Source organism: Rousettus aegyptiacus, unplaced genomic scaffold (assembly GCF_014176215.1).
Source record: "Rousettus aegyptiacus isolate mRouAeg1 unplaced genomic scaffold, mRouAeg1.p scaffold_m13_p_16, whole genome shotgun sequence".
Taxonomy (NCBI): Eukaryota; Metazoa; Chordata; class Mammalia; order Chiroptera; family Pteropodidae; genus Rousettus; species Rousettus aegyptiacus.
The window spans coordinates 36,247,626-36,274,201 of NW_023416291.1; the positions used below are offsets into that span (position 1 = coordinate 36,247,626).

General features: G+C 39.3%; 1 protein-coding gene and 1 pseudogene across 5 annotated transcripts; one reads left to right on the top strand and one right to left on the bottom strand.

Annotated features, from left to right (window-relative positions):
• Positions 1–276: 276 nt before the first annotated feature.
• On the top strand, positions 277–16,839 carry LOC118612497 (zinc finger protein 564-like). Of its 5 annotated transcripts, XM_036234333.1 has the most exons (3): positions 277–418; positions 3,886–4,068; positions 14,389–16,839. In XM_036234333.1, exon 3 carries the CDS (start codon positions 15,364–15,366, stop codon positions 16,348–16,350), a length of 987 nt encoding a protein of 328 aa, XP_036090226.1. In that variant the 5' UTR covers positions 277–418; positions 3,886–4,068; positions 14,389–15,363; the 3' UTR covers positions 16,351–16,839. The 5 variants fall into 5 exon arrangements, with proteins under 5 accessions (XP_036090226.1, XP_036090224.1, XP_036090223.1 ...); XM_036234331.1 differs by lacking the exon at positions 3,886–4,068 and having other exon boundaries at positions 277–726; XM_036234330.1 differs by lacking the exon at positions 3,886–4,068.
• Positions 16,840–17,571: 732 nt separating this feature from the next.
• Positions 17,572–17,690, bottom strand: LOC118612557 (annotated as a pseudogene).
• Positions 17,691–26,576: the final 8,886 nt, after the last annotated feature.

Sequence of the window (26,576 nt, forward strand, 5' to 3'; positions counted from 1 at the left end):
TGTTGTCAACAAAGATCAAAATGAAGCCACATTAGTTATCGCATATGGTGAGGGGACTTTGCAGTGTCTGCGTTTGTCAGGAAGGATCACGGTTCCACCGTGGACTCGCAGCACTACGTTTCAATGCAAATGTCCCCGGAGAGAACATTTCTGGCTGGTCTGGGCTCGGACACTTAGGCGTCAGCAACTCCAGCGGGAGCAGGCGAGGTCCTGAGAACTGTGTGTCGGACCAGGAGCTGGGGGCGGGGGGCGTCATCGGCAGCGGCGCTGACGTCCGGCTCGCTCCCGCAGCGCTGGCATTGCGGTTTCCCCGCCCTTAAAGCCCGTGGTTGCTCTGTCCCTGTCCTTCGGGCTTTTTCCTTTACGGTCTGGAGGAGTCGTAGGCAGGAGTCAGGGAGACCCTAGAAACGGAGAAATGGTGAGTGTGCGGGACGGGTGCGGGGACGGCGAGGAGGAGGTGTAGAACCAGCTGTGGCGAGACCCGGCCTCCCTGCGGTCCAGTCCGGAATCTGCGGACCCGAGTCCTTTCCGGGCGCTGCTCAGACCCCAGTCCTCTCCGGCCCGCGGCGTGGGGGCTGCGCCAGCACCCGGAAATCCTGTCCCGTCCCCGCGCGCAGCGACTTCGGCCTCGCAGCCCCGCGTCTCCCCGGATGGTGTGGTGACAACGGGGAGAGTCATCGGGGGGACGGCCGTTACTCAGTCGCCGGGGTTCGTGCGCGGGACAAGGTGTGTTCTATGGGGTCTCCGTCCGTCTTTCGTCCCAAGAGGGACCCGGTTTCTTCAGAGTGTTCATGTTTGTGGGGTAGGGTCTCGGAACCGCCATGCTGTCCCCCAGGCCTGACTCTTCCTAGGGGCGGTGACAGACGACGGCATTTCCAATCTCTAGCCCGAATTCCCAGACGCCATCTTCCCCTGAGTCACAGCATCACTATCGACTATTTGTATGTGCTGCAGTTCGAACTATTAAACAAAATTCAGCTGAGTAAATTTGAAGATAATTAGCTTTATTTCACGATTCACAAAATGGGGCAGCATCGCATCTAGTCAATAGAAAGGTGCTGGGAGGAGCTCTACACAATGGAAGACTTTTACCGGCAGAAAAGGAGCCGCACTATCGGGTTATTGGCAGAATGAAAACCCGAATTGTTTCAGGCGAGGTCACCTTTCCTTTAGAAGAAGGAAACATGAATCTTATCGGGCAGCTTAGTGTTGATCCGGAAGTCTAGACAGTTTAAAATTTCATTCCTGGGGGAGGATGAAACTGCAGCTAATAACCATGCACCCCTTGACCTCTGGAGTCCGCGGAGTGCCTTCTAAGAAGTGCGTCCTGAGGCGATTTTGTTGTTTTGAATTCGCTTACACAAACCCAAATGGTCTAGCCCACTACACTCCTGGGCTATGTTACAGCCTATTGATCCTAGGCTACAAACCTGTACAGCATGGTACTGTACTGAATACTGTAGGCAGTTGTAACAATAGTGGTATTTATGAATCTAAACAAAAAAGATACAGTAAAAATATGATATACAAGAAAAATGTGGTGCTCTTTTTAGGAAACTTACCATGAATGGAGGAGCATGCAGGACTGGAAGTTGCTCTGGATGAGTCAGTGAGTGTGAAGGCCAACGACATGGCTGTGCATCACTGTGCCTCACTGTCCGCTATTGTGGACTTCATAAAGGCTGTGCACTTAGGCTGCACAAGATCATATTAAGCACAGGAAGCTGTGATAAACACAAGATGTATGAGGCTGCTGCCTGCATAACATGGCACACTGCTTTACAGCAAACTTTTTTTAATAAGTAGAAAGAGTACACTTTAAAATAATGATAAAAAGTGTAGTATAGCAAATACATAAACCAGTAACATAATCATTTATTATCATCAGATATTATCTCTGTACATAGTTATATGTGTTATAGTTTTATAGGACAGGCAGCATAGTAGGTTTGTTTACACCAGTATCTCTACAAACAACGTGAGTAATGTGTTGCCCTATGATGTTATAATGGCTATGATGTCACTAAGTGATATGAATTTTCCAGATCAATTAAAATCTTATGGGACCATTTCCCTATATGTGGTCTGTTATTGACCAAAACGTTGTTATGTGGCACATGACTGTATTAAGTTTTGGGTTTGGTGATACAACTTAGTACGAGTGAATCCATCTGGGGCCTATTGTCTCCTTTTAATAAAAGAGACCCAATATTTTGTTTATCATATTCCCACAGTCAATGGGTGGCTGTTTTTAAAAGGTTTATTTTGTGTGTGTGAATATTTTAACGAGACAACAGCAGCTAATAACCACCTAGAGAAGTTGTATGAAATCCTCATTCCCCTCCCCCAGGACCTCCCCTGGGCAGAGACACCCTGCAGGAAGTCCTTTGGGCAGAGGCTCCTCCTTAAAACTTTCCTGGGCGTTCTCACCACAGTTCCAGATCAGCACTGCCTCTCCTTGAGTACATCAACTTTAGACATTTATTCACTTTATTTGTGTCTCAGTTTTTCAATGAATAAAAATTTATTTAATCATTTCAACCTGAAACAAAATATTTTCAAAGATGCAAGAAAGAGGTGAACTTCAGAAAAAAAAAACTCCAGTATTACATTGCAAGTATTAAATTTTTCTTTCCCATTTTTCTTCCCAACGTGGGTAGTAATATTCTGAGGTCTGTTCTTTTATTTCGGGTGAGTTCGAATGGATTCCCAGGGCTTACACTTGCAGACCAGAAGTGTTCAAGCATGATTAATAATTTATAAAATAATATCTTGTTGTGGAAACAATAATTAACTTTTTTTTTGGAATGCAATAGACACTTGTGGGTTTTCTTGCTGAGCTAGCAAAGTGCCTTGCACACCCGAAACAGTGTGTTTTGTTAATCAATGTCACCATAAAAATAAATAAATAAATTCTTTTTTTTTAAAGAAAACATTATGATAAATGAAATAAACCAGACACAAAAAGACAAATACTGCATGGTTCTAATTATATGAAATACCTAGAATAGGAAAATTCATAGAAACAGAAAGTAGATTAGGGACTGAGGGCAAGGGGGAATGAGGAGCTACTGCTTAGTGGGTACTGATTTTCTGTTTGGTGTAATGAAAAAGCTTCAGAAATAGATACCGGGGATGATTGCATGATATTTGAATATAATTAATGCCACTAAATTGTATGCCTAAAAATGATTAAAATGGTAAATTTTATGTTGCCTACATTTTTACAATAATTTCTTTAAAAAACGCACACACAAAATATCGGTGGTGGTCCCAAGCAACTCCACTGGGGATTAGAGACCTAAGGCCAGTGACAGTGACTTTAAGCCAAGACCCTCTTAAGCCTTTAAAATTAAGTTCTTGGAGGCCCAGTGGTTCTCCCTGGGGAGTCTCCCCCTGCAGGTGTCCTACCTGCCACCTACTCATGCCTTTACACTGAGAGAAGCTGCAGCCCTGGAAAGCTGGGGTGCATGTGAATGTGGAAGGAGGTTGACGTCCTTTCTGAGGTAGTAACGGTAATTCTTTTGGTTCTGCTTCTAAATACAGGTTTGAGTTTTCTTCACAGTGTAAGTGCACTCAGAGTGTAGTTTGTGCACTTTGAGAAAGTCTGTGAAAGCCAGGAGTCTGTGTCCTGGGTTACGTGGTTTGTGAATTGGGTGTTCACTTAGATCAGAACCTTACACTGAGCATTTCCAGCTGAGCATTTATTTCCTCATTGTGAGATGAAGCCAGAAAGAGGGAGCATTTCCATTATTCCCTGGGGAGAGGAGGGGGTTGGGCTCCCAGAGTTCATTCCTGGGCCGCCTCAGGTGCCCCTTCTGGGAGATGAGGCCCCTTCACTCCTTCCCGAGGAACTGACCCATTCTAGGGGTTCTGTCTCAACAGGAGAGTCTGGAATGTGGAACCTTCCTTCTGCAAGCGGCTTTCCTTCTGTTCTGTGGGAAGCGAGCTGCTCATCTGAGCTGATTCTTTCCTTGGGCTCCTTTATCAACTAAACAGTGCAGCCCTTTGCCTCCAGGTCCCTGAGCACCTGGGCTCTGACAGTGTAAGATGACTGACAGATATGAGGTGAGAAGGCAAGAAAATTGTAGAAGCAAATGGAATTTTTATTCCTATTAGGCAAGAGATACTGAATATGTGAAATGAAGGCAGTTAAGTTTTCTAGCACATTTTTCACTTTTACATCACTGTATTTGCATGTCTTTAGAAAATATTGATGTTTAATAAGCTAATGTAATCTATTTTAATTGATGTGGGGACAGCTATTAAAAGCTTATGTAACTCTGAAAATCCGGTACACTTTAGGAGCTAAACTCAAACCCCTAATGTGTTACAATATGCTGCTTAGTCCTGAAAATGTCCCCAGTGTGACACAGAGGAAGGACAAACTAGGACTTTGCATGTCCTTTTAGTTAGCAAGAGATGTGAATATTTTAATTTTGTATGGCTTACAGTTCTATAACTGTTAGTTAGTATTTAAAGGAATTAAATCCTAGAATGGTTTCCTAAGTATAAAAATTCAAAATAAAGAATGTAAATTTCTGTATTTACTTTAAATAATTTTATATGATAGGAAAGTCTAACAAGAAGACTCACTGCCCAAATTACCTGGTCCCTCCAGCACTGTTACTCCAGCCGCTTCCCAAATACATGTTTTGATTACTTCTTGAGCCTCCTGTTAGTGTTTTATGTAAAAATGAGCAGTTTTGCATGCATATTTTTCTTACCTACATTCATTCTTGTAGTGAGCAATTGAGACTCTGCATTTTCGATGTTTGACTGCTGACAGCCTAAGCCTCACTCCTCTCTTGTCCCTGTTGTCCCACACTTGGACAGCCTGATGAGAAAGCCTAGCGGTTTCTCCTCTAGAGCAGGCAGGAGATTCAAACCATAAAAAGCCCTGCCTTTGTACAGAACTCCCATCCAGGACCCATATCGTAGGCTCCACCAAACCATACCAGGCTCCATTTTTTTGCTCTCAGAAGCCATGTCACAGCTACTTGAGAGACCCACCCTGCCTTCCCTTGAGACCTATAGTATGTGATTCATAAGACTTTTCCAACCCTCTGTATGTTGGGTGGGAAGGGGGGGTGGCACACCAACATCACTCTCTGCATCTCTGCAGGTAACCATAAAACTTTACTCTTGCTGCCATGAGCCTCACATTCCTACATGACCACCCCTGTGGGTCTGTCTTCTCTTGCTCTGATCTGCTCATCTGCTCTGCTACCTAGTGGTGGCCACACTGTGGGCTGCTGGGTGTTGGGGAGCTGTAGCTGTGAGCTGTGCCGCCCCATGTGGCAGCGTTGACCCTGCTGAACCCCAGTTCTGTGTGCAGCCGGCCAGAGTGTGCAGTTTTGAATTACTAGGCATTTGGGAGCAGGCGTGAGGGGCAGGGCCCTCCTACAGGTGGTCCTGGGTGGATGTCTTTGCTGGGTATACTCTGTGTGTTAGAGGGAAGCTATGACAGAGGCCGGGTTGGTCCATACATAGCCTGGGGGTAGAAGAGAGGGACTACATCCTGTGCAAGAGGTGGGCCCATCAGATGGTGCTCCTGAAACAGCCGTCAGTTAAAATAGAGAAGAGATGGGGAAGGGCAGCCAGCAGGTGGCAGGCTGATCTACAGTCCTAACACCAGAGGGCTCCCCAGTGCCCTGCTGCTGCGGCCCCTCCTTTATTGCAGCAAAGACCCTGACCCTTAGGGTTACAGAGGCCAACACCCATGGCCTCACTGTGGGACAGCCAAAGGATTCGTTCAAACCTGATTTAAGTCCAGGGTTCTTGAACCCTGTAAAGCAACCGGTTGTTATGTGGAGGCTCCTAACCCTGATGGCACTGATTAGAAGTTATCTGGAGGGAAAATATATAAATACCAGGGTAAACAGGACACCTTCTTCCCAGAAGTATATCCAGTGACCAAAAACACGAAACAGGGGACAGGGGGCGGGGGGAATGAAACAAAGCTGTACAATTTGAGCCAATTGGAAATTCAAACTATATTTTAAAATTTCTGCAACAAAACAGGTACACTGCTAGGCTTTGGGGTCTCTACAACGTAGGTTCTGAATTATTTTTGCCCTCTGCTGTAACGCGCTAATTCAGAAACCTTTAAGCAGTGAATCAATACTGGCTCTGAAACTAGTTATATTTGGGATCCCACTAAATATAAGCAAGATCCTGCTGATAGTCTTAGGTGGTGCTACTGAATGTAATATAGAAAACAGGACAAATGTTTCTCCTTAACCTTCAGAACTCTGGTCTTGCCTAAATTCTCCATGGTCGCAACACCTGTAGTCCTAAAATATTCCACATTGAGCAAAGATGCTCTCAGCCAATGATTAATGAATTAAAATTAAAGGAAGTATTTTCCACTCACAGATTGGCTTCATAAAATTGGATCCAATGAGCCTCACCTCCCAGATAAATTAGTTAGTGTGGCCAATGTAAATTACATAGGGCCTTGAAGGACTGAAAAGTGTGTATATAAACCCTAGTTAGTGAATGGTAGATTCTCCTCAGTGCTCCTCCTTTGACCAGCCTGTTCTTAATCCAGAATAGAAAGAATGGGTTACAGTGGATTACCACAACTCTGAGGCTGTGATAGCACCAAACAGACCTATTTCCACTCCCCGAAATTATGTAAATTACCGATATTTACCAGTTGCTGAGTGGTTGGAATTACCGATTCCAACCACTCAGCAACTGGTAAATATCCTGCTGTCCAAGATTTGGCTAAGTCTGTTCTGTTCAGTGCCTATTTCAACAGCCTCTAGGCTGGACTTGGCCTTTACCTCTGAAGATAACGTGATACGTCTTTACTGGGTTATCCTCATGGGTCTTCAGCAGTTTTGCTATCCTACACAACCATTGCAGGCAAGACCCGAACCACATCCTGGTTTGTCCAAAAACACAGGTAGAATATTAGGTCATCACATTAAATACATCCTCCTCTGAGGACATCAAGGATATAGAAATATTGAAAAAAGGAGCTTGCCTAAGTGGATGGATGCATATGACATGAGGCTCTGTCAACTTTGTTAAGTTTTTGGAAATTATTTGATAATATGAGACTCATTCCATCCCTGACATGAAGAAATATAGCACACACATAATCTACTAGGTATTTTTGTTGTTCTAAAGGTAATTTTCCTTGTTTACAAAGTAAGCTTTTTTTTGTTTGTTTTTTGTTTTTACCATTTATGCTGTTATTTGCAAATCAGCCCACTTTGAATGGTCACCCCTACATAAAGGCTGGAAACTCTCTTCAACTTCCCATATAGCTGGCACTTTTGTTAGTGACCTCATATTGTCCTTCACCATAGAGGCTTCAGTAACCTCTCATGCCTCCTGGAGTGACCCATGATGGCCTTAAATTGTCCGTAGGCTTCTGATATATGAACCCGCACTAGGTCCCACATTATTTGTCATCAGAGTTGCAATTATCTGATTGCCTATCCAGCAATTTATTATGCCTTGGGACCCAGGAACAGCACCCTGTTGGCTTATCACATCTCTCGAAGCATGATGAAACCAAACCTGGGCCCCCTCGGATGGTTTTTTTCTTTCCTCAGTTGCTCGTGAGATGCCATGGAGCTGGATAAGGTTCCCCAGTGGCCAGACCCCTAGGATCCTTGGGGAGCTCTTTAGGATTCCTTGAGTGAAAAGTGATGGAAGTTCATGGACTTCGAGGGCGACTGCCTCCTTCGTACATGGTGGAGCTCAGGCTTAGTTGCTGCTTTTCATGTCTTAATTGGAATGTCTTTGAAAATGGAACAGACCGAAAAGTCATCATAACTGACCAGTTATCACATCAAGAAGTTATCTTAGCACCAACCCACAGTTGACATTACCTTCACATTTACTACTTTTGGATTATTCAAGAATTCTTGGAACCTTTTGCATCAGTTACCCTCAATATAAATCAAAGTAACACATTTCTCTACATATATTCTGAGCATGTTTTGAAATGGCTGCTTTTTGATATTTCTTTCCAATTTCAGAGTTAGTGATTCACCCCATGACCTCAATTCTCTGATAGATTTGTTGCTTTTAAGTTTCTTGGCTTCTTTACTTCTGAGGACTGGAAACTGGCTTCTAAGTTCCTCACACAACACACCGGAGACAGAGTATCTGACTCCTTTTCTGATGTTTACTGCTGATGGCTTTAAGCCTTCATTCCTCCATCCCCCACCTATGCCCCACATCTGTACCTGGTGATAAGAAAGCCTGGGTGCTCCTTCCTTTGGTTCTGGCAAGTGGTTGAATCCACAAGAGTCCCTGCCCCTTGCTGAACATTCACTCCAGCTACCCCCAGGCTCAGTAAAACCCCAGGCTGGGCTCCTTTCCCTGCCATCTCCAGGCGTGTCCAGACATGCTTGAGAGGACCACCCTGCCCTCTGCAGACACTCCATTATTGAAGTCCTAAAGCCTTTCATACCGTGTGTGTGTGTGTGTGTGGTCATTAGTGTGGACCGCTAAACCAGATCTTGGTGGAGGTCCACTTGCCTGTGAAGGTGACCATAACACTTATAGGACAGTTAACATGGTCCATATTGTGCAATACTCTGCATTTTTTCCTGGCTTTATTGAAATATAATAGACAATTAGTTGCTTGTATTTACATTGTACAACTCAGTGAGTTTTTTTTTCAGTTATAGTTGGCATACAATAATATACCAGTTTTAGTCGTATAGCACAGTGATTAGAGATCCATGTAATGATCACCCCACTAAATCTAGCACCATTGTTCCCCCTTACATATTTATTATATTATTAACCATCTTCTCTATGCTACATTCAACACCTCCATGTCTATTTTGCAACCATCCATTTGTACCACTTAATCCCTTTGCCTTTATTTGTCATTACCCCAACCCCCTCCCATTTAGTAGCCCTCTAAATATTCTCTGTATCTATGAGTTTATTTCAGCATTTGTTGTTGTTCTTTATTTTGCTCTTTAGAGTCCACATGTATGTGAAATCATGCGATATTTCTCTTTCTCTATCTGACCCATTTCATTCAGCGCACTGTCCTCTAGGTCCATCAAGGCAATATCTTTTTCCATCCCCTTCCTTGTAGTCTGTATGTGTCTTTTAATCCGAAGCGAGTCTCTTGTAGGTAGCATATGTGGGGGTTTTGTTTTCTTATCCATTCAGCCACTCTATCTTTCGGTTGAAGCACTTAATTCCTTTCCATTTGAGGTACTTGTTGATAGGAATGTAGTTATTACCATTCTTTTTATTTTATTAATACCATTCATTATTCCTGTTTTTGATACATGATTTTTCTTCGCAAAGAAGTCTCTCCAACTTATTTTGTCTGGGAAGCTCTTTTTCTGTCCCTCGACTCTAAATGATAGTTCTGCTGGATAAAGTGTTCTTGGTTGTAGATCCTGGGTTTTCATCACGTCAAATATTTTGTGCCAAGCCCTTCTGTTCTGCATGCTTTCTTTTGAGAAATCAGCTGCCGGTCTTTTGGGTGCTCCTGTGTAGATTACTAACTGCTTTCCTCTTTCTGCTTTTAAGATTCTCTCTTTGTATTTAATCTTTGGCATTTTAATTATGATGCGTATTGGTGTGGGCCTCTTTAGGTTCCTGGTTTTGGGGACTCTCTGAGCTTCCTGGGGTTTTATGTCTATTTCCTTCACAAGGTGAGGGACGTTTTCCATCATCATCTCTTCAAATAGCTCTCCAACGTCTCGTTTTTATTCTGGTACCCCATGATATGAATATTTTTACCTTTAATAGTGTCCTATAGGCTCCTTAAATTATTATTATAGTCTTGGCTTCCTTTTTCTTGCCATTCTGATTGTGTGTCTTTGGCTTCCCCATCCTCTATATAGGTCCTTCACTCCTTTTATTCCATTTAATATGCTTTTTATCTCAGATAATGTGTTCTTCATTTCTGACTGGTTCCCTTTTATAATTTCCATTTCTGTTTTTATGTTTTTTATCTCTTTGTTGAAGTTCTCACTGAATTCATCTACACTGCCCTTAAGTTCATCGAGCATCTTTATAACCAGTGTTTTGAACTCCGCATCTGTTAGATTGCTTGACTCTATTATTTCTGGATCTCTGTTCTGTTCACTCATATGGTTTCTGCTTCTTTGTCTTTCTATTTTGGCTGCTTTTCCGTGTCTGTTTCTATATACTGAGCAAAGCTCCTGAGTCTCCCAGTCTTAACTAGTGCGGCTCTGTATGGTAGATGTCCAGTGGCACAGTCCTGAGAGTGATTCAGCTGCAGGCCAAATTTAGCCCCAGCCTGTGCCCCTCCCGGGCCACCTTTTAAGATTCAGCAAGCAATCCACAGATGCTGTGCTTATAGTTGCCTCAAAGGGCCACGCCAGTAACTTAGGCCAGCTGCTTCCAGTGTGAGTCTAGGCGCTGCTCAGCAAGGGGCACCTGACTATGTGAAGACACACCTGGATGTGGCTTGGGTGGGGCCACAATTTGGGAGAGGCGGGATTTCAGGGAATCCTCTGGGCAGAGTGACCTCTGTTATCCAGTTTGATGACATCCCAGCTATGGAGGTGCTATGTTTAGAGGGCTCAACAGAGGAACAATGGATACCGTTGGCACTTCTGAACAGAGCGAGTCTCGCCTTGGCCCTCTGACAACTCAGAGTTCCCCTGTAAGTCCCCGGTGCCCTGTGTGCACAGCCAACCCTGGCACTGGTGCTCAGAACCAGCAGGTCCATCACTGTGAGAGTCCACTTGTGAACGCAGCCCCTTTAAGAGGCGTCTGCTGCTGCTGCAGCCTCTGTTCCACTCAGCCACTTGGGACAGATTAGCCTCACTTTCTCGCCCTGTCCTATCTCCTCCCATTGCAGGGTAATTTCTTATTTCTCTTACTACTAGTAGAGCTTGTTCATCTAGATCCCAGGCTATTTTCCTTGCTGTTTGCTCCTTGTTTCTGTCACAGCTTTGATTTGGTCACAAGAAGATGAACAGAGCCACTATCATCTATGCCACTTTTTTTCTCCCTATTCTCTTTGCATTATTTTTATATCGTTCTATGGATAAATCCTTCAGAGTTTAAAAAAATCAGTTATGCATTCATTCTGCACTTTATGCATTTTTTAAAAAAATTGAGGTAGCATTGGTTAATAACGTTACATAAGTTTCAGGTGTACAACATTTTAATTCAATATCTTTTTACACCAGATCTTTTTAATCTTAGTCGATGCCACCCTTGTATGAGTCTCCAAGTGCAAACATACAATAAATTCTGTGGACAATGTTAAAAAAATTTTCTCTTGACCACTCCATTTGCGCCTGATTTATTGATTTATTCACTGTTGTCTTCAACACTTGGGATTATTTTTGGGGGAGAGGGAGAGAAATATTAAATTGATTCATTTTTTGTTCTAATCACTGTGAAATGGAATCTACTGGACTGTTTATTTCTTATTCCCTCAACTTTTCACATATAATCTTTCATCTTCTGTTGAATGTTTTGCTTTTTCCCTTTTTAATTATGTGTCTGTTCATTTTTACTCTGAAGACTCACCCTTTTATATTGCATGTATTGCAGATATTTTTCTTCCCCCTTTTTATTTTTAAAGTACCTTAAATTTAGTATATTTAAATTTATCAGTCTCAAGCTTGATCGCTTACTTTTTTTTTTAAGACTATTTTTTTTTTTCAGTTAGAGTTGACATTCAGTATTACTTTATATTACTTTCAGGTGTATAGCATAATGTTTAGACATTTATGTATTTTACAAAGTGGTCCCCCGATTAGTCTCCTATCCACCGGGAACTATACATAGTTACTACAATATTATTGACTATATTCCCTGTGCTGTACTTCACATTCCCAGGAATATTTTGTAACTGCCAATTTGTACTTCTTAATCCCTTCACCTTTTTCACCTCAGCCTCCCACCCTCTGCCCTCACCCCACAATCTGGCAACCATCAGTTTGTTCTCTATCTTATGAGCCTGTTTGTTTTGTTTGTTTGTTTATTCTGTTCTTTAGATTCCAGCTTACTCTTTTCTTACATTTACTTATTCTTGTGTTAATAATCACTTATTCATGACTTCTAAAAATGGCCTAATTTTACCTTTGACATTTAAATCTACAACAAATCGGCTATCGTCCATGGAATAGAGGTAATATAATGCATTTTTCCAGTTAGGTAACAATTTGTTCCTGCTCTGCATATTAAAATGTTCATATTTGCCACTGCTCTATAATGCCTGCTGTGTCCATGACCAACTTTCCATATTAAATTCTGGCCCGTGAAAGACTTTCTTTCTCTTGGTTTGTTTTTCTCTCTGCTGATACTGTACCAATAGCTTAAAAATCTATGATGTATGTTAAATAGGCTGTCACTTTGTTCTTTAGATGACTTTGTCCACCTTTGGACATTTGTTCTTCTTATCAGGTTTGGAGGAATAGTGTTTGTTGACTCAGAGTCTGGGAGATTTATGAGATTTTGTAGAGATATTATTTGGGAGAGGTGACATCTAGGTGACACTGAATTCTTGCTAAGAACACACACCATCCTTTCACTTATTTCATTCAATTTTGACATTACCCAATATGAAATTTTTTTTTCATAAAAATCATTAAGTAGCCTGTGTTCTTGTTTAGTATTGAATTAAATTTGGCCTGGAGGAAACCAAGAGCAAGCTTCCAGATATTGTGTCTCAGTGTAACTGCATGGGATGAGCTTCATTCTCCAAGTAAGAAGTTGCAAGTACATGTGTGAATTATTGCTTACCAGGGAAATTCAGCAGAGACTCAGTCCCCGGGGTGTTTTGGGGAACTGATCACATAGACACGATCTGCCAAACATGTAACAAAATTATAGCCTCTAAAAAGAAAAACAGGAATTTACTTTATGCCGTATTGTTTGCACAAATCCTTCAGGCGCACTGAGGCACTTCTACATGTTAAGTTTGTGGCAGGGGTGTCACTCCACAAATCCCAGTTCCTAGATACCGGCAAAATGAACTCTGTGAGCAAGCTTTTCTAAGGATAAACAATCTCAGGCCTGCTTATGCTCACTCGCTTTTACATGCTAGGAAGTGGGACTTCATTATGAACGAAGCACTACAGATGCTTTACAGGAAAAGATTAATTAGGGCTAAACCAAGCAGCTTATTTTACTCCCTTACTGTCTAGAACAAGAGAGATGTTCCTTTTTTGTTGTTGCTTTACTTAAGGTCAATTTTTTGCATCAGAATTGGTGAGTTGGAACCTTTTCTCTGTTCCCTACACATAGACATCATTGGGTTATCTTCCTCTTTCTGGGACCAGCATTTAGGAGAATTATGCTGCTGAGGGAGTCCTATGTCTGGGATGGGCTGTCATGCTGCTGTACTTCACATGGGAGCTCAGAAATGAGAGAAGTTGGGAGGAGAGCCATTAGAGTAGCATCACTTGCTACCAAAATTTGAAAAAGAGGACATTTTAGTTTTCAGAGAAAAGCACTGTTGAACTCTATATGTTTTGTAATTGTTTGCAAATTCAACATTAAAATATTGTGAATTTCAATGAAGGCCTTCACAAATGCTAATCTTAAGCTGTTCCTCAGTCATTGAGACCCAGGTCACAATGTTATAATTCTGCCAGAAAGACTTTTTGTGTGATTTAATCATTTTAGTATATGTGTCTATATGTCCTAAAATTAGTATGAAGGTACTCTGAGGGTCATGTGTATAGGAATTTTGTAGAGATCTAAGTTGTCATACCTGAGCTCTAACTCTGATAACTTCCTAGCTCCATGAAATGAGACAGAAAAAGGAAGATCAAACTGAGTCTGTGATAAAAATTATATAAACAAATTATAATTCCTGCTCTTCCACAAGAGTATTTGCAGTCGGCCAGCTGGATCTGACTACTTCTAATGGCCCAGAGTACTTCAGGACAATATAGTCAGCTACATGTTGTTACAAGTTGAATTTCCACAGACCTTCTGGCCTCTCATGTTTGGTGATGAGAGGAGACGAAAAAAGTTCCATGTCTTCACTTTGTTCTTATTCATTAAAACTCTGTGCAGATATGATGTGCTTCATGGAGTGCTGCATCATATAGTGGTATTAAAAGAGACAAGAGTTTTCTCACAGGGAATTGATGTGCTTAATATAGAAATATTTCTTTCATCTGCATAGAATATCTCTAAGGTGCTCTGTACTCCAACATTAAAGCGCAATGAAGACTTGATCACAATAAAAATTAGCAATAAATTCCGTGTGTTAATGATGTCATTACATTCATGAGGAAGTGACTGGTCAATAAGTAATAGTCTGATGACCAAGTCATAGAATAAATGTTGGGAACCTCAGAGTCACGTGTGAATTTATGAATTAACTTTGGATCACCATACTCAAGTGCTGTCTGTCTCACCCATCCTCTTGTATACAAATGTGAGTTGTTTTAGGACTCAGTGGCTTTAGACGATGTTAATGTGAAGTTTACCCTGGAGGAGTGGGCTTTTCTGGATAGGACCCAGAAGAAACTCTACAGAGATGTGATGCAGGAAACCTTCAGGAACCTGGCATCAATAGGTAGGGATGACAACATTCTTAACTTACTTATTTAGTCAATCAGTAAACTAGTGTTGCTTGTTTATCAATGCTGTTTCAAGCAAGAAGTGAAATGTAGAAAGGGAATACACTGATAATTAAATCAGGCTTGATCACAGCTCATTGCGGACCCAAAATCTAATGATTTTCTATACTTTTTATCATTTATAATGCTTTTTTTTTCTAGCATGTATTTTAGAAGAAAAATGGGAAGACCATGACAATGACGATCAGCACAAAAATCATGGGACAAATCTTAGGTGAGTCACACTCACATGAAAAAGCAATGCCCCACAAGAGAATCTTAATATGTCATTGAATTTTAAAAACAGGCAAACGAAACCTATCAGTCCAGCTTCAAATTTATTGATTCCTAGAATATATTCGTCAAAATGTTTTTCTCAAATGTGACCTAGATGTTTAGTATATGAAAAATAATACACTTGGAAACAGTATAACAGAAACACTATTCATGAATATTACTGTTTTCATAATAGCTATGATCTAGCTCTCTTGCAGAGCTTTTAGTATATTCACTTTTGAACAATTAGAATGTGCACGAACCCTACGCTTGCCTTAAAAATGGTAAAAATGTCAGTCATACATTAATATAAAATCATTAATAAACAAAGTATTAATGTTATGCTTCTGATTTTTACAGCAGTCACACAGTAGAGACACTGGGTAAAAGTAAAGAAGGTAGTCAGTGTAGAGAAACCTCCAGCCAGATTCCAAATCATAACCAGAAGAAGAAAGCTCCTGGAATAAAACTGCATAAATCTAGGTTGTGTGGACAAGTCTTCCTGCATCATTCATTCTTTAATAGCCCCATGAGATCTCACACTGGACCCAAACAATACGAGTATCAGGAATATGAAGAGAAGTTTTATAAATGTAAGGAATGTGGGAAAGCTTTCAAGTATTGCCAATATGTTCGAATACATGAAAGGAAACACAGTGGAGAAAAGCCCTATGAATGTCCAACATGTGGTAAAGTCTTTCATTATATAAGTAACTTATGTAGACATGAGAGAAAGCATAATGGAGGTGTAGCCTATGAATGTGAGGAATGTGGCAAAGCTTTCAGTTCTTCCTGGTCCCTCGGAAAACATAAAAGTATTCATATTGGAAAGAAGTCTCATGAATGTACAAAATGTGGTAAAGTGTTCAGTTGTTTAAGTCACTTATGTAGACATGCAAGAACTCACACTAGAGAGAAACACTATGAGTATAAGAAATGTGGGAAAGCCTTGAGTTCTCTCAGCAGATTTCAAAGACACATGATCAAGCACACTAGAGATGGACCTTATAAATGTAAGGTGTGTGGGAAAGATTTCAGGTGTCCCAAAAACTTTCGAAATCATGAATTGCTACACAGTAGAAAAAAGCCCTATGAATGTAAGGAATGTGGTAAAGCTTTCAGTTCTCCCAGATATCTTGGAAAACATAAAAAAACTCACAATAGAAAGAAGCCTCATGAATGTAAGAAATGCGGTAAAGCTTTCCATGATATCTTTTCCCTTCAAAATCATAAGAGAACTCATACTGGGGAGAAACCCTATGAATGTAAGCACTGTGGGAAATCCTTCAGTTGTTCCAATTACTTCCGAATTCATAAAAAAACTCATGGTGTAGAGAAACCATATCAATGTAAGCAATGTGGCAAAGCTTTTAGTTGTCCCAGATACTCTAGAATGCATGAAAGAACACATAATGGAGAAAAACCCTATAAATGTATAAAATGTGGTAAAGCCTTCAGTTTCTCAAGTAGTTGTCGTAAACATGAGAGAAATCATTTTGAAGATAAATCCTGTTAATGTAAGGAATGTAGGAAAGCCTTCATTTATCTCTCAGGTGTTTGATTACACATGATAATCCATATTGGAGATGGACCCTAAAAATGTAAAGAACGTTAGAAAGCATTCATTTCTCCCAGTTTATTATGAAGAAAGGAAGAACTCACCCTGAAGAGAAACCCTGTCAATTTAAAAATTGTAGAAAAGCCTTTAGTCATCCCAGTCCTTTACAAAATCATGGAAGAACTCATCATACATAAGAGAAACTTTATGAATATAAGGGATATGGGAGAGCCTTTGTGGACAAGTAAGGCTGCACACTGGAGATGTACCATATTAATGTAAAGAACGTGGGAAAAGACTAGCTGTCTCATTTCCTTGGAAAGCCATGAAAAAAACTCGAAGTGGGGAGAATTCTATTGAATGTAAATGATATGGTAACACTTTCATTTTGCCTCACATCCCTACAAAACCATGTGAGAATTTACACTGGATAGATACCATATAACTGAAAATGAAGATAAACTTTAAAATTTTAACATACTTTTAAAGCAGCTTGAAAACTGCACTGGAAGGAAATCTATTAATGTAAGTAATACATAGAAGCCTGGTGCAAATTAACTTACATACTCCTCAAAATCCACAATATGAAAGAAATGTTACAAAAGTATACACATATGGTCATTACCACTCACTTATTCTTAAAGTGCTTCTCTGTAGTATGGAGTTCTACTTTTGCAAGTAAACAGTGAGGTGATATAATTCTGTATGTATTCTTTAAGCAATAGTTTCTAAGTTTAATAAGTAATTTTTCCCCTTTTAGTCAGTTAATAAACATTTTGTGTTTCTGTTTTGCAGTCTGTTTTATTATAATATGCAAGTAGGTTTAATTTTGCTGTAATTTTGTAATTGTTCTGTGAGGAAAGGAACATTGAAAAATGTACTTTGGTATTTGTTGATTTTTTTTTCCTACTGGCCTCCTGTGGCAAGTATTAAATGTGCCTTACCCATTATACATATTTAATCTTTCGTCACAGAAAACTTCCTTTTCATTACCCTGAAGAGCCTTCTTCTAGTTTCTTGTCAAGAAGTATTTGCCTTATATATATATACAAAGAATTTTGTTTATTGAGAGCAAGAAGATGCAAACAATATAAAAATCAAAAGCTTACCTGGCTTTAATTGGCTTGTCTTTCTCTTGTCAAATAAGGGTGGGATTTTATTTTTACATTTTTTTTTAAATGCCTACAGCACCTGGTATTCCTAATTGGTCTCCCATCCAAGTACTAACCAGGCCTGACCTTGCTTAGCTTCTGAGATCAGACAAGATCGGGCATATTCAAGGTGGCATGACCATAGACTATTTTTACATTTTTTAAGGGTCCCAATATGTTCATGAAATCCTTATACAGAGAGAAGCTATGGGGCAGAGATTGCTTAAGCAACCCATTGGGAGAATTCTTATCAGTGCAAAAGGAATTGCTCTGATTCTTTCTCTTCTGCTTCATGGGTACTACAAAATAGTCATTGCATGTGATGATGAGCCCAGCAGTTAATGAAGAGAAGCTGTGAAAACATGGCCAGAGGGCCTTCTTGATTTTCTAAAGTCCAGGAAACTCCTTTTTCATGAGTACTCTCAGGTCCTCCTTCACTAAATAGCCTTTATCCTCAGCAAATTTGTGAAATGTGAACATTATGGTTTCCATGTCATGTTCGATTTGAGAACATTTTGATGAGGTCTTTGCTGGAGGTGTGGCAAAGTGGCTCATTTGGCTGGGACATGTGGCCAGTGACTATTTGCCATATATTTGTAAGTATGCAAAGTTCATCATATAGTCTCATGTGAATTATTTTCATCTATTGTCCTTTGCTTGTTGTCATTGCTTCTGGCTGGGATTTGGACTATGAAGTTTGCATTAAGAAGAGAATATCTATGGTAGGACAATAAAATCTAGAGTCAGAGATGACCCTTCTTGACTGTTATATCAACGTGAGTAATGCTGTGAACTACATTTTCTATACAATTGATTGCCTTTATGGTTCCATGTTAGAAATCACCAAACCATGATTTACAAGAAACTCAGAACAAAGAAGTGATAGGAGATTAGGCAGGTTTTGGAGCTACCTGTATAGGAGAGACAGACAGAAGCATAGAGCCTTCATGTATACTTGCTACCAGTTTGTTTTACTCAGGCTTTGCCTTGCCAGTCAAGAATATCCTCAAAACCACGACCGCCTGCTTGACCGTGTGGTTCAAGGTGTGGGCGTTACAGTTGTTCAGAATTCAACATCAAGGATCCAGTGCAGTGTGGATTCTCCTGCAAGCCCACACATGTCCACTGGGCAACAAATGGAGCCTGTTATGGTTGAGAATGTTCCATGAAGCACGACTTCCTTCTTCCTCAGATTGTGTTCATCTAGGGTCTGATTTGTATACTAAAGGCCTTGTTCTGTTAGCACTGCCGGCGACCTTGTGTTCTCTGATTCCACTATGACAGCTACAGTGGTGCCATCCAAAAGAATCACGTAGAAGTCTGTTCCCCTGCTGCACTGGGGAGGCTCCAACCCAGTCTGTCCATTTGACAATTGCACCTTCCTCATATCAGGCCACTTCTGGGTGTTTCTTGTTACTCAGAGCTGGGCATAATCCCTTGATGATTTCAGTTATCTTTGGTGTATGTGATTAAAATTATGTGCAACTTACTCTAATAAATGCTTCTGTACTTTTTAAAGAAATATTATATTAGCTGTTTTCTAAGCACTCTTATGCTAAGAATTATCATTGTGTTTTTCACTTCCTGGAGAATATTTAAATATCCCATTGTAATTATGGATTTTCAGATCTATTTGTAATTCTCTCCGTTTAATCATTATACATCCTGTCACTATTATTTATTATGTGTGTATAAATTCAGGTATTTTTTCCTCAGGTAAATTTTACTTTTTATTCTTTTTATAACTTTTGGCATAAAACTATTTTCTTATTCATTCATAATATTAAAAACTTCAATCATGTTTTTTTCAGTCCCTTCTGGCCAAAGACCAACAAAATCACATCTACAGTCAAAGAAAGTTGCAATGAAACAAATTCTAGTAATAAGAATGACCACAAACCATAAATGACTCTGGGGTATAACAGGAACAGTGCACTCAAAAGGACTTTTTATACTTTTGGCTTGTGATAATTTGATTGCTTTTCAAGGAAGCAAGACAATTTTTGCATTGGATGATATGAGGAAATGAATTTAATTCTGTCTTGGTTAATCTTAATCATTTTTATTTAGAAGGAAGAAAGAATAACTTGAATTATAAGACTTCAGAAAATCAAAAAGGCCCTCTGGCTATGTTCCCACAGCTTCTCTTCACTAAATTATAAGAAGCACAAATCATACTAGTGAGAAAAGGGGAATTTTTGTTATTTTATTCTTTGGAAACCTGTTCTCTTTTATCACTTCTACAGACACAAATGCTTTTGCTTTTGTTTTGATCCATTATGGTCATGGAGTAGCTTTGTCTGATGACAGACGTATATGACATTTTTTCTCAACAGGCTATGTCTAGGCCTTTCAGGGAGTGCAAGGCCAGCACCTAGTTGTCTGGAACAGTTTTGCCTTTCCTGTTCTCTAAATACTGAAATAATTTCTGTAATGTATTGGATGCTTTTCCAAAAAGTACCTCAGTTTAAAAAAATATATGTATATATATACATACATATTTATATTTATATATTTAATTTCATTATACACACACACACACACATATTTCTAATCACGTACTTCCTAGCAAGGCGTATGAGCCCTGTTTTGTCCTCACCATTACTCCCATAATGCAAATTAAGAAACTTAAGTAGTTTTACCCAAATTCACATAGCTCATAATAGTGGAATCCCTCAGTTGTAAAGGCATAATCTGTGCCTCTCTACAGTGCAATGTCAGAAATGTTAAACTCAGAAGAAAATTGTAAGGTTTGTATAATTATGCACTATTACAAATGTGATATCAAAGTTTCCAAAAAGAATTAATGAGAAAACATGATATTCCACTCATATGACAGTCTGGAAAAGGCAAAGGTGTAGGAACCTCAAACAGATCTGTAGTTAAAGGTACGGGGGTCCAGTATAAGTGGAAACCACGAGAACGTTCCCTTAAGCTGACGGAGTGTTTCCCATCTAGGAGGTATAACTATGCATTTGTGAAAACCCATTACTCTCTAAAGAGTATGCGTATATACTAAAAACAATTCATTGAAAACAACAAAAATGTTTTCACATGCTGGGAGAATGTTTAGCTCTCCTGACCTTCGAATGCTACATAACGCAGCACTTCGTTCCACACCTCAGGGTCCTTAGAACTGTAAGGTCTGGCAAAGGACACAGGTCACAATGGGACATGGAAAGGCAGCCAACATGGAAAAACAAAGAAGCAGAAACCATATGAGAAAACAGAACAGAGATTCAGATATAATGGAGTCAACTAACCTAACAGATGCAGAGTTCAAAACACTGGTTATAAAGATGCTCGATGGACTTTTGGGAAGTGTAGATAAATTCAGTGAGAACGTCAATGAAGAGATAAAAAACATAAAAATGGTAATGGAAATTATAAAAGGGAACCAGTCAGAAGTGAAAAACACATTATCTGAGATGAGAAATATATTAAATGGAATAAATAAAGGAATAAACAAAGTGATTAAAGAAGAGGATCAAATGCTCTATCTAGAGGACAGGAAAGCCAAAGACACTCAATCAGAATGGCAAGAAAAAAGATGCCAAGACTATAAAAATAATTTAAGGAGCATATGGGACACTACTTAGGCTCCAAATATTCGTCTGATCGGCGTAACTGAAGAAAGTCAAGATGCTGAACAGCTGTTTGAAGAAATAATGATGGAAAACTTCCCTAACCTGGTGAAGGGAATGGACATAAGACCCCATGAAGCTCAGAGAATTCCAAAAATCAGGGATCCAAAGAGGCCCAACACCAGGACACATCATAATTAAAATGCCAAAAGTTAAGTACAAAGAAAGATTATTAAAAGCAGCAAAAGAAAAACAGATAGTTACTTATAAGGGAAAACTCATAAGACTGGCAACTGATTTCTCTAAAGAAACTATGCAGGACAGAGGGTTTGGCACAAAATAGTCAACAGGATGAAGACCCAGGATTTACAACCAAGATGTACAACTTTACCTAGCAAAGCTATCATTTAGAGTTTAAGGATAGATAAAGAGCTTCCCAGACAAAAGTAAGCTCAAGGAATTTATCAGCACCAAGCCCATGTTACGGGAAATGTTGGGTGGACTCCTTTAAGAAGAAAAAACATGTATCAAAAACAGCAATAAAGAATGGTAACAACTACATTCCTATCAATAAGTACCTTAAATGGAAAAGAATTAAGTGCTCCAACCAAAAGATAGAGTGGCTGAAAGGATAAGAAAACAAGACCTCTACATAAGAAAAGGAAGGCGATGGAAAAACATATTCCTTTGATGGACCTAGAAGGTATTTAAGTCAGACAGAGAAAGATAAACACTATGTGATTTCACTTATATGCGGAATCTAAGATATAAGAAGAACAAACTAATCAAAACAGACTCACACATATAGTGGACAATTTGGTGATGGACAGAGGGGAGGGGAGTTTGCGGGGCTGAGAGAATGGGGTGAAGGGTTAAAGAAGTACAAATTAGTAGCTGCTGGATGGTCATGGGGATGGGGAGCATGGCATAGAGGATGCAGTTTGCATTAATATTCTGGCTCGGTGGAGGTCAGGGAAGGGAGAGTGCAATTGGGGAGATCATTTTGTGAACTATATAGATGTCTAACCAATGTACTGTATACTTGAAACTAAACAAAAAAAAATCATGTTGAAAAATAAATACAGTCAAATAAAAAAAAATTTTAAATGGTTAAAGTGGCAAACTTTTTCATTTTAATTTTTCAATTAAAGTTGACATCGAATATTATTTTATAGTAGTTTCAGGTATATAGCATAGCAGTTGGACCTTTGTATAATTTACAAAGTGATCCCCTTGATTAGTCTAGTACCAGCTGGCACTATACATAGTTATTACAATTTTTTAAGTGGTAAATTTTATGTTATATATACCACAAAAATATGCAAATAAAATGTAATTAATATTTAAAAAAGAGAGAGAGACCTGTGATAGGACAATAAAATCCAGAATTCGAGACGACTCTTCTTGGCTGTTATATCAATGTGAGTAATGTGAACTACAGTTTCTAGGATCTGTTGCCTTTGTGGTTTCATGTGAGAAATCAACACCTAACTTACATGAAACTTGAAATGCAGAAGTAAAATAAGATTAGACAGGTTTTGAAGCCACCTGTATAGATAAGACAGATGTATACTTCTTTGCAAACACTTGCCTCCAGACCATTTTCTTTATACTTTGCCCCAACAATCAAGAATATCCTTAAAACCACCAGTAACGGCTTGACTTCCATTTGATTTGAGCTGTAGGCTTCTACAGTTGTCTCCAAAGTTCAGCATCAAAGGTCCAGCACAGTTTGGATTCTCCTGTAAGCCCTCATGTGTCCACCAGATGACAAATGTAGACTGTCATCATTGAGGATGTTCTCTGAAGCACTAACTCCATGCTTCTCTAGATCATCTTTGTTTAAGGTCTAATTTCTATAGTAAACTTCCAGTTCTATTAATACCACTAGCGACTATGTGTTCCTAATTCCACCACGACAGCTACAGTGGTGCCGTCCCAAAGAACCACACTGTAGTTTGTTCCTCTGCTGCACTGGGCGGTGACGGCTCTGACTCGGTCCTTCCATGTGAGAATCTGCTATCAAGCAGATTCTGTGTGTTTCCTGTTACTCGTAGCTGAGCATAATCGCACAATGTACTTTCAATTACCTTTGATTGAACACGATTGAAAGTTTGTGCATTTTTTTCTCTAATAAATGCTTCTGTAGTTTTTTTCTTAGAAACATTGATTAACTTTAACAAACACTTGTATACTGAGAAATGTTCTTGTCTTTTTCATTTCCTGAAAGTAGACATTAAAACATCTCATTGAAATTATGGATTTATTGATCGATGTATAATTTTCTCCATTTAACCTTTATATATTCCGAGTCAATATTATGTGTATACGAACTCAAGTATTTTTTTCCTCAGGCAATTTTTTATACTTATAATTTTTGTCACGAGGCTAGTTGCTTATTCATTCCTCCTACAAAAAATTTAAATCATGTACTTTTCAATTCTCTCCTGCCAAAGACCACTAGAGTACATCTGCAGTCAGACGCGTGTGTGAATTTTAGTACAGCAGTCCCCGCTTATCTGCTGGGAAGATGTTCCAAGACTCCCAATGGGTACCTGAAACTGGATAATGCTGAAAGATACATAATGCTTTTTTTTCTGTATATACATACCTTTGATGAGTTTATTCATAAATTAGGCATAGTAAGACAGTAACAACTATAAAATAGAACAATTATAGCAACATACTGTAATACAAGTTATGTGAATGTGATCTCTCACAATATATTATTGTCGCTCTTATGATGATGTGATGATTAAATGCCTCCATAATGAGATGAAGTGAGTTGAATAATGTAGGCATTGTGACATTGCATTAGGCTACTACAGACCTGACAACATGTAAGAAGGAGGGTCGCCTACTTAGGTGATCCTGAATCATCGAGCCATGACAACTCAATGGTCCGATGTCAGAAGCAAAAGTAGTTGATGGTCAAGGATCCTCGATAGTTGAAGAGTTTTTTTTGCCAATATCTTTTGGAAGAACATTGTACTCAGAAGTTGGTTTCTCTAACTCATCAAAGTGTTGCTGCAGAGGTTGTAATCCTCTGGTGATCATACAGGTGGCTTTAATGCTGTGTTTTATGTGACGATCATATTCTGTTAAATTGTCTTTTAATGTCTGCACAATTCAAAACACTGGCAAATATCAGGAATGTCCACATCTCTGATTTTACTTCAGTTTCTCTTCCTCTTCATCTGTAGATGACTCAACAAGTTCTTCCAGTTCCTCATTTGTTGACCCTTCTCAAGGGCCTTCAACATGATCTTGCACATCTTCGTGAAGCACATTAGCACATACTCCACTAACTTGTCTTGCTGCATAAATAATTTTTCTGACTTCATCAATCCCCAAGAAGCCTTTAAAGTCATTCATGATTTCACTTCATAAGTTCTTCCAGGCACCATTTACATTTTCTGGGCTTAACTCATACATTGAAGCTTTTAGAAATGTCGTTGCATCAGCAATAGTGAATTTTATTTCCAGTCGTGCATTATGTCCAGATTATGGTATGCGTGAATTGATGACCAAATGCGATCAAATACCAGGTGAGTACATGTGGCCTTGACAAACCAAATGACACCCTGGTCAAGGGGCTGAAGCAGTGAATTGTATTTGAATGTAAAAATGCACCTTCAAAGTTTTCATTTTCCTAGCAATCAGATTGGCCAGGTGCATCGTCTGTTTTTATTAGGACTTTAAATTTCAACACTTCCTCTTCCAAGAATTTTTTTTAACCATTTCTTTTTAATCTTCCTAGTATTTTTACATTTCTGGAATGAAGCATTGGTGGAACCATTCCATAAACAGGACAGCTGTCACCCCTGCGTTCTTACTATGTTGCCAGAACACAGGCAGATAATTTTTATTTGGGGGAGGTTCTCTGCTTTTTACACTGTACTTTAGCTTTATTGTATGTCCTGCAGCATTTCCACGTAGTACCAGCGTTAATTTGTCCTTCCATGTTTTACGCCCTGGTGCCTCCTTTGCGCTTTTATGAATGTAGGTTCTCTTGGGCATTTTCTTCCAGAGAGCCCAGTTTCATTGCAATTGATGACTTGCTTTGGTTGATATCTCTTCTCCTTAACTTCAACTTTACCAGAATTGTGGCAGCACCTTCTCTATCAGCAGATGCAGCCTCTCCAGTAATTTTTATATTTTTCCAGTCCAATTCTATTTGTGAAACTGGATAACCATCCTGTACTTGTAGTAAATGGCTTTGTGTCCGTCCCTTATTTCAAAGTATCCCTTGAAGTCTTTGTACATGTTTAATGCTTTCATCATCATGGTCAAATGAAACACATTTTCTGTTCACGTCTCCCGCCCACATTTTTAAAGCCTTTTCCATCTTAACTAAGCACTCATCATGCACTGTAACCACAACTTTTGCAGTTTGAGGTGTAATAGCAAAACTGGCACAAATTTATTTTTTCTTCTTCACAATTTCATGGATAAAAATTTGATTTACCATAGGTCTTAGCAACCTCAGCATATGATATTTGTTTTCTTAATGTCAAGAACTTCCACCTTTTCACTTAGGTGAAGCACATGACAGCTTCTCTTTGGCATATCCAAATTGCCAGCATCACTACTCATGTTTTGGGGTTATTATCAAGTTAAAAAAAAAAGTGTTACGTAAACACAAGCACTGGAATAGCATTACAGCTGATCTCATAACTGAGATGGCAATGAATAATTAACAGGCAGGTAGCAAATACAGTGTTGATACAATGGACAAAAGTGGGACAGAGTGGGATGATGCGAGATAGCATGTGACTTGGAATGGTAAGAAATTTAAAATTTATGGATTGTTTATTTCTTGAACTTTTTATTTAATATTTTTAGACCACAGTTGATTTCAGATACCTACATCCATGAAAAGCAAAACCACAAATAAGAGAAGAACTACTGTAGTAAGAACAACCACAAACTATAAATGACTGTGAGAATAACAGTAAAAGCACACTCAAAAGGGCTTCTTATTGGATTTGGCTTTTGTTAGATGACCCGATTGCTATTCAAGGAAGGAAGACATTATTCTGTATTGGATACTAAGAGGAAATGAAGTTAATTCTATCTTCGGTAATTGTTATAGTTCATATCTAGCAGAGAGAAAGAATGGCATAATGCTAAACCTAATTTATAAGAAGGACAAGTCATATTAGAGAGAAGTAGGGAATTTGGGTTATTTGGTTATCCTTTGGAAACCTGTTCTCTTTGATCATTTATACAGAGACAACTGCCTTTGATTTTGTCTTGATCCATCATGATAACAAAGTAGCTTTGATGATGATGTGTGTGACATTTTTCTCTTCAACAGGATATATCTAGGCTTAGCAGGGAGTGCTGGGCCAGCTCACAGTCTTCTGTGTCAGCTTTTGCTTTTATTATTATTAAAATACTGAAATATTTGCAACAGTGTACTGGAATGGACACTTCTCCACAAAGT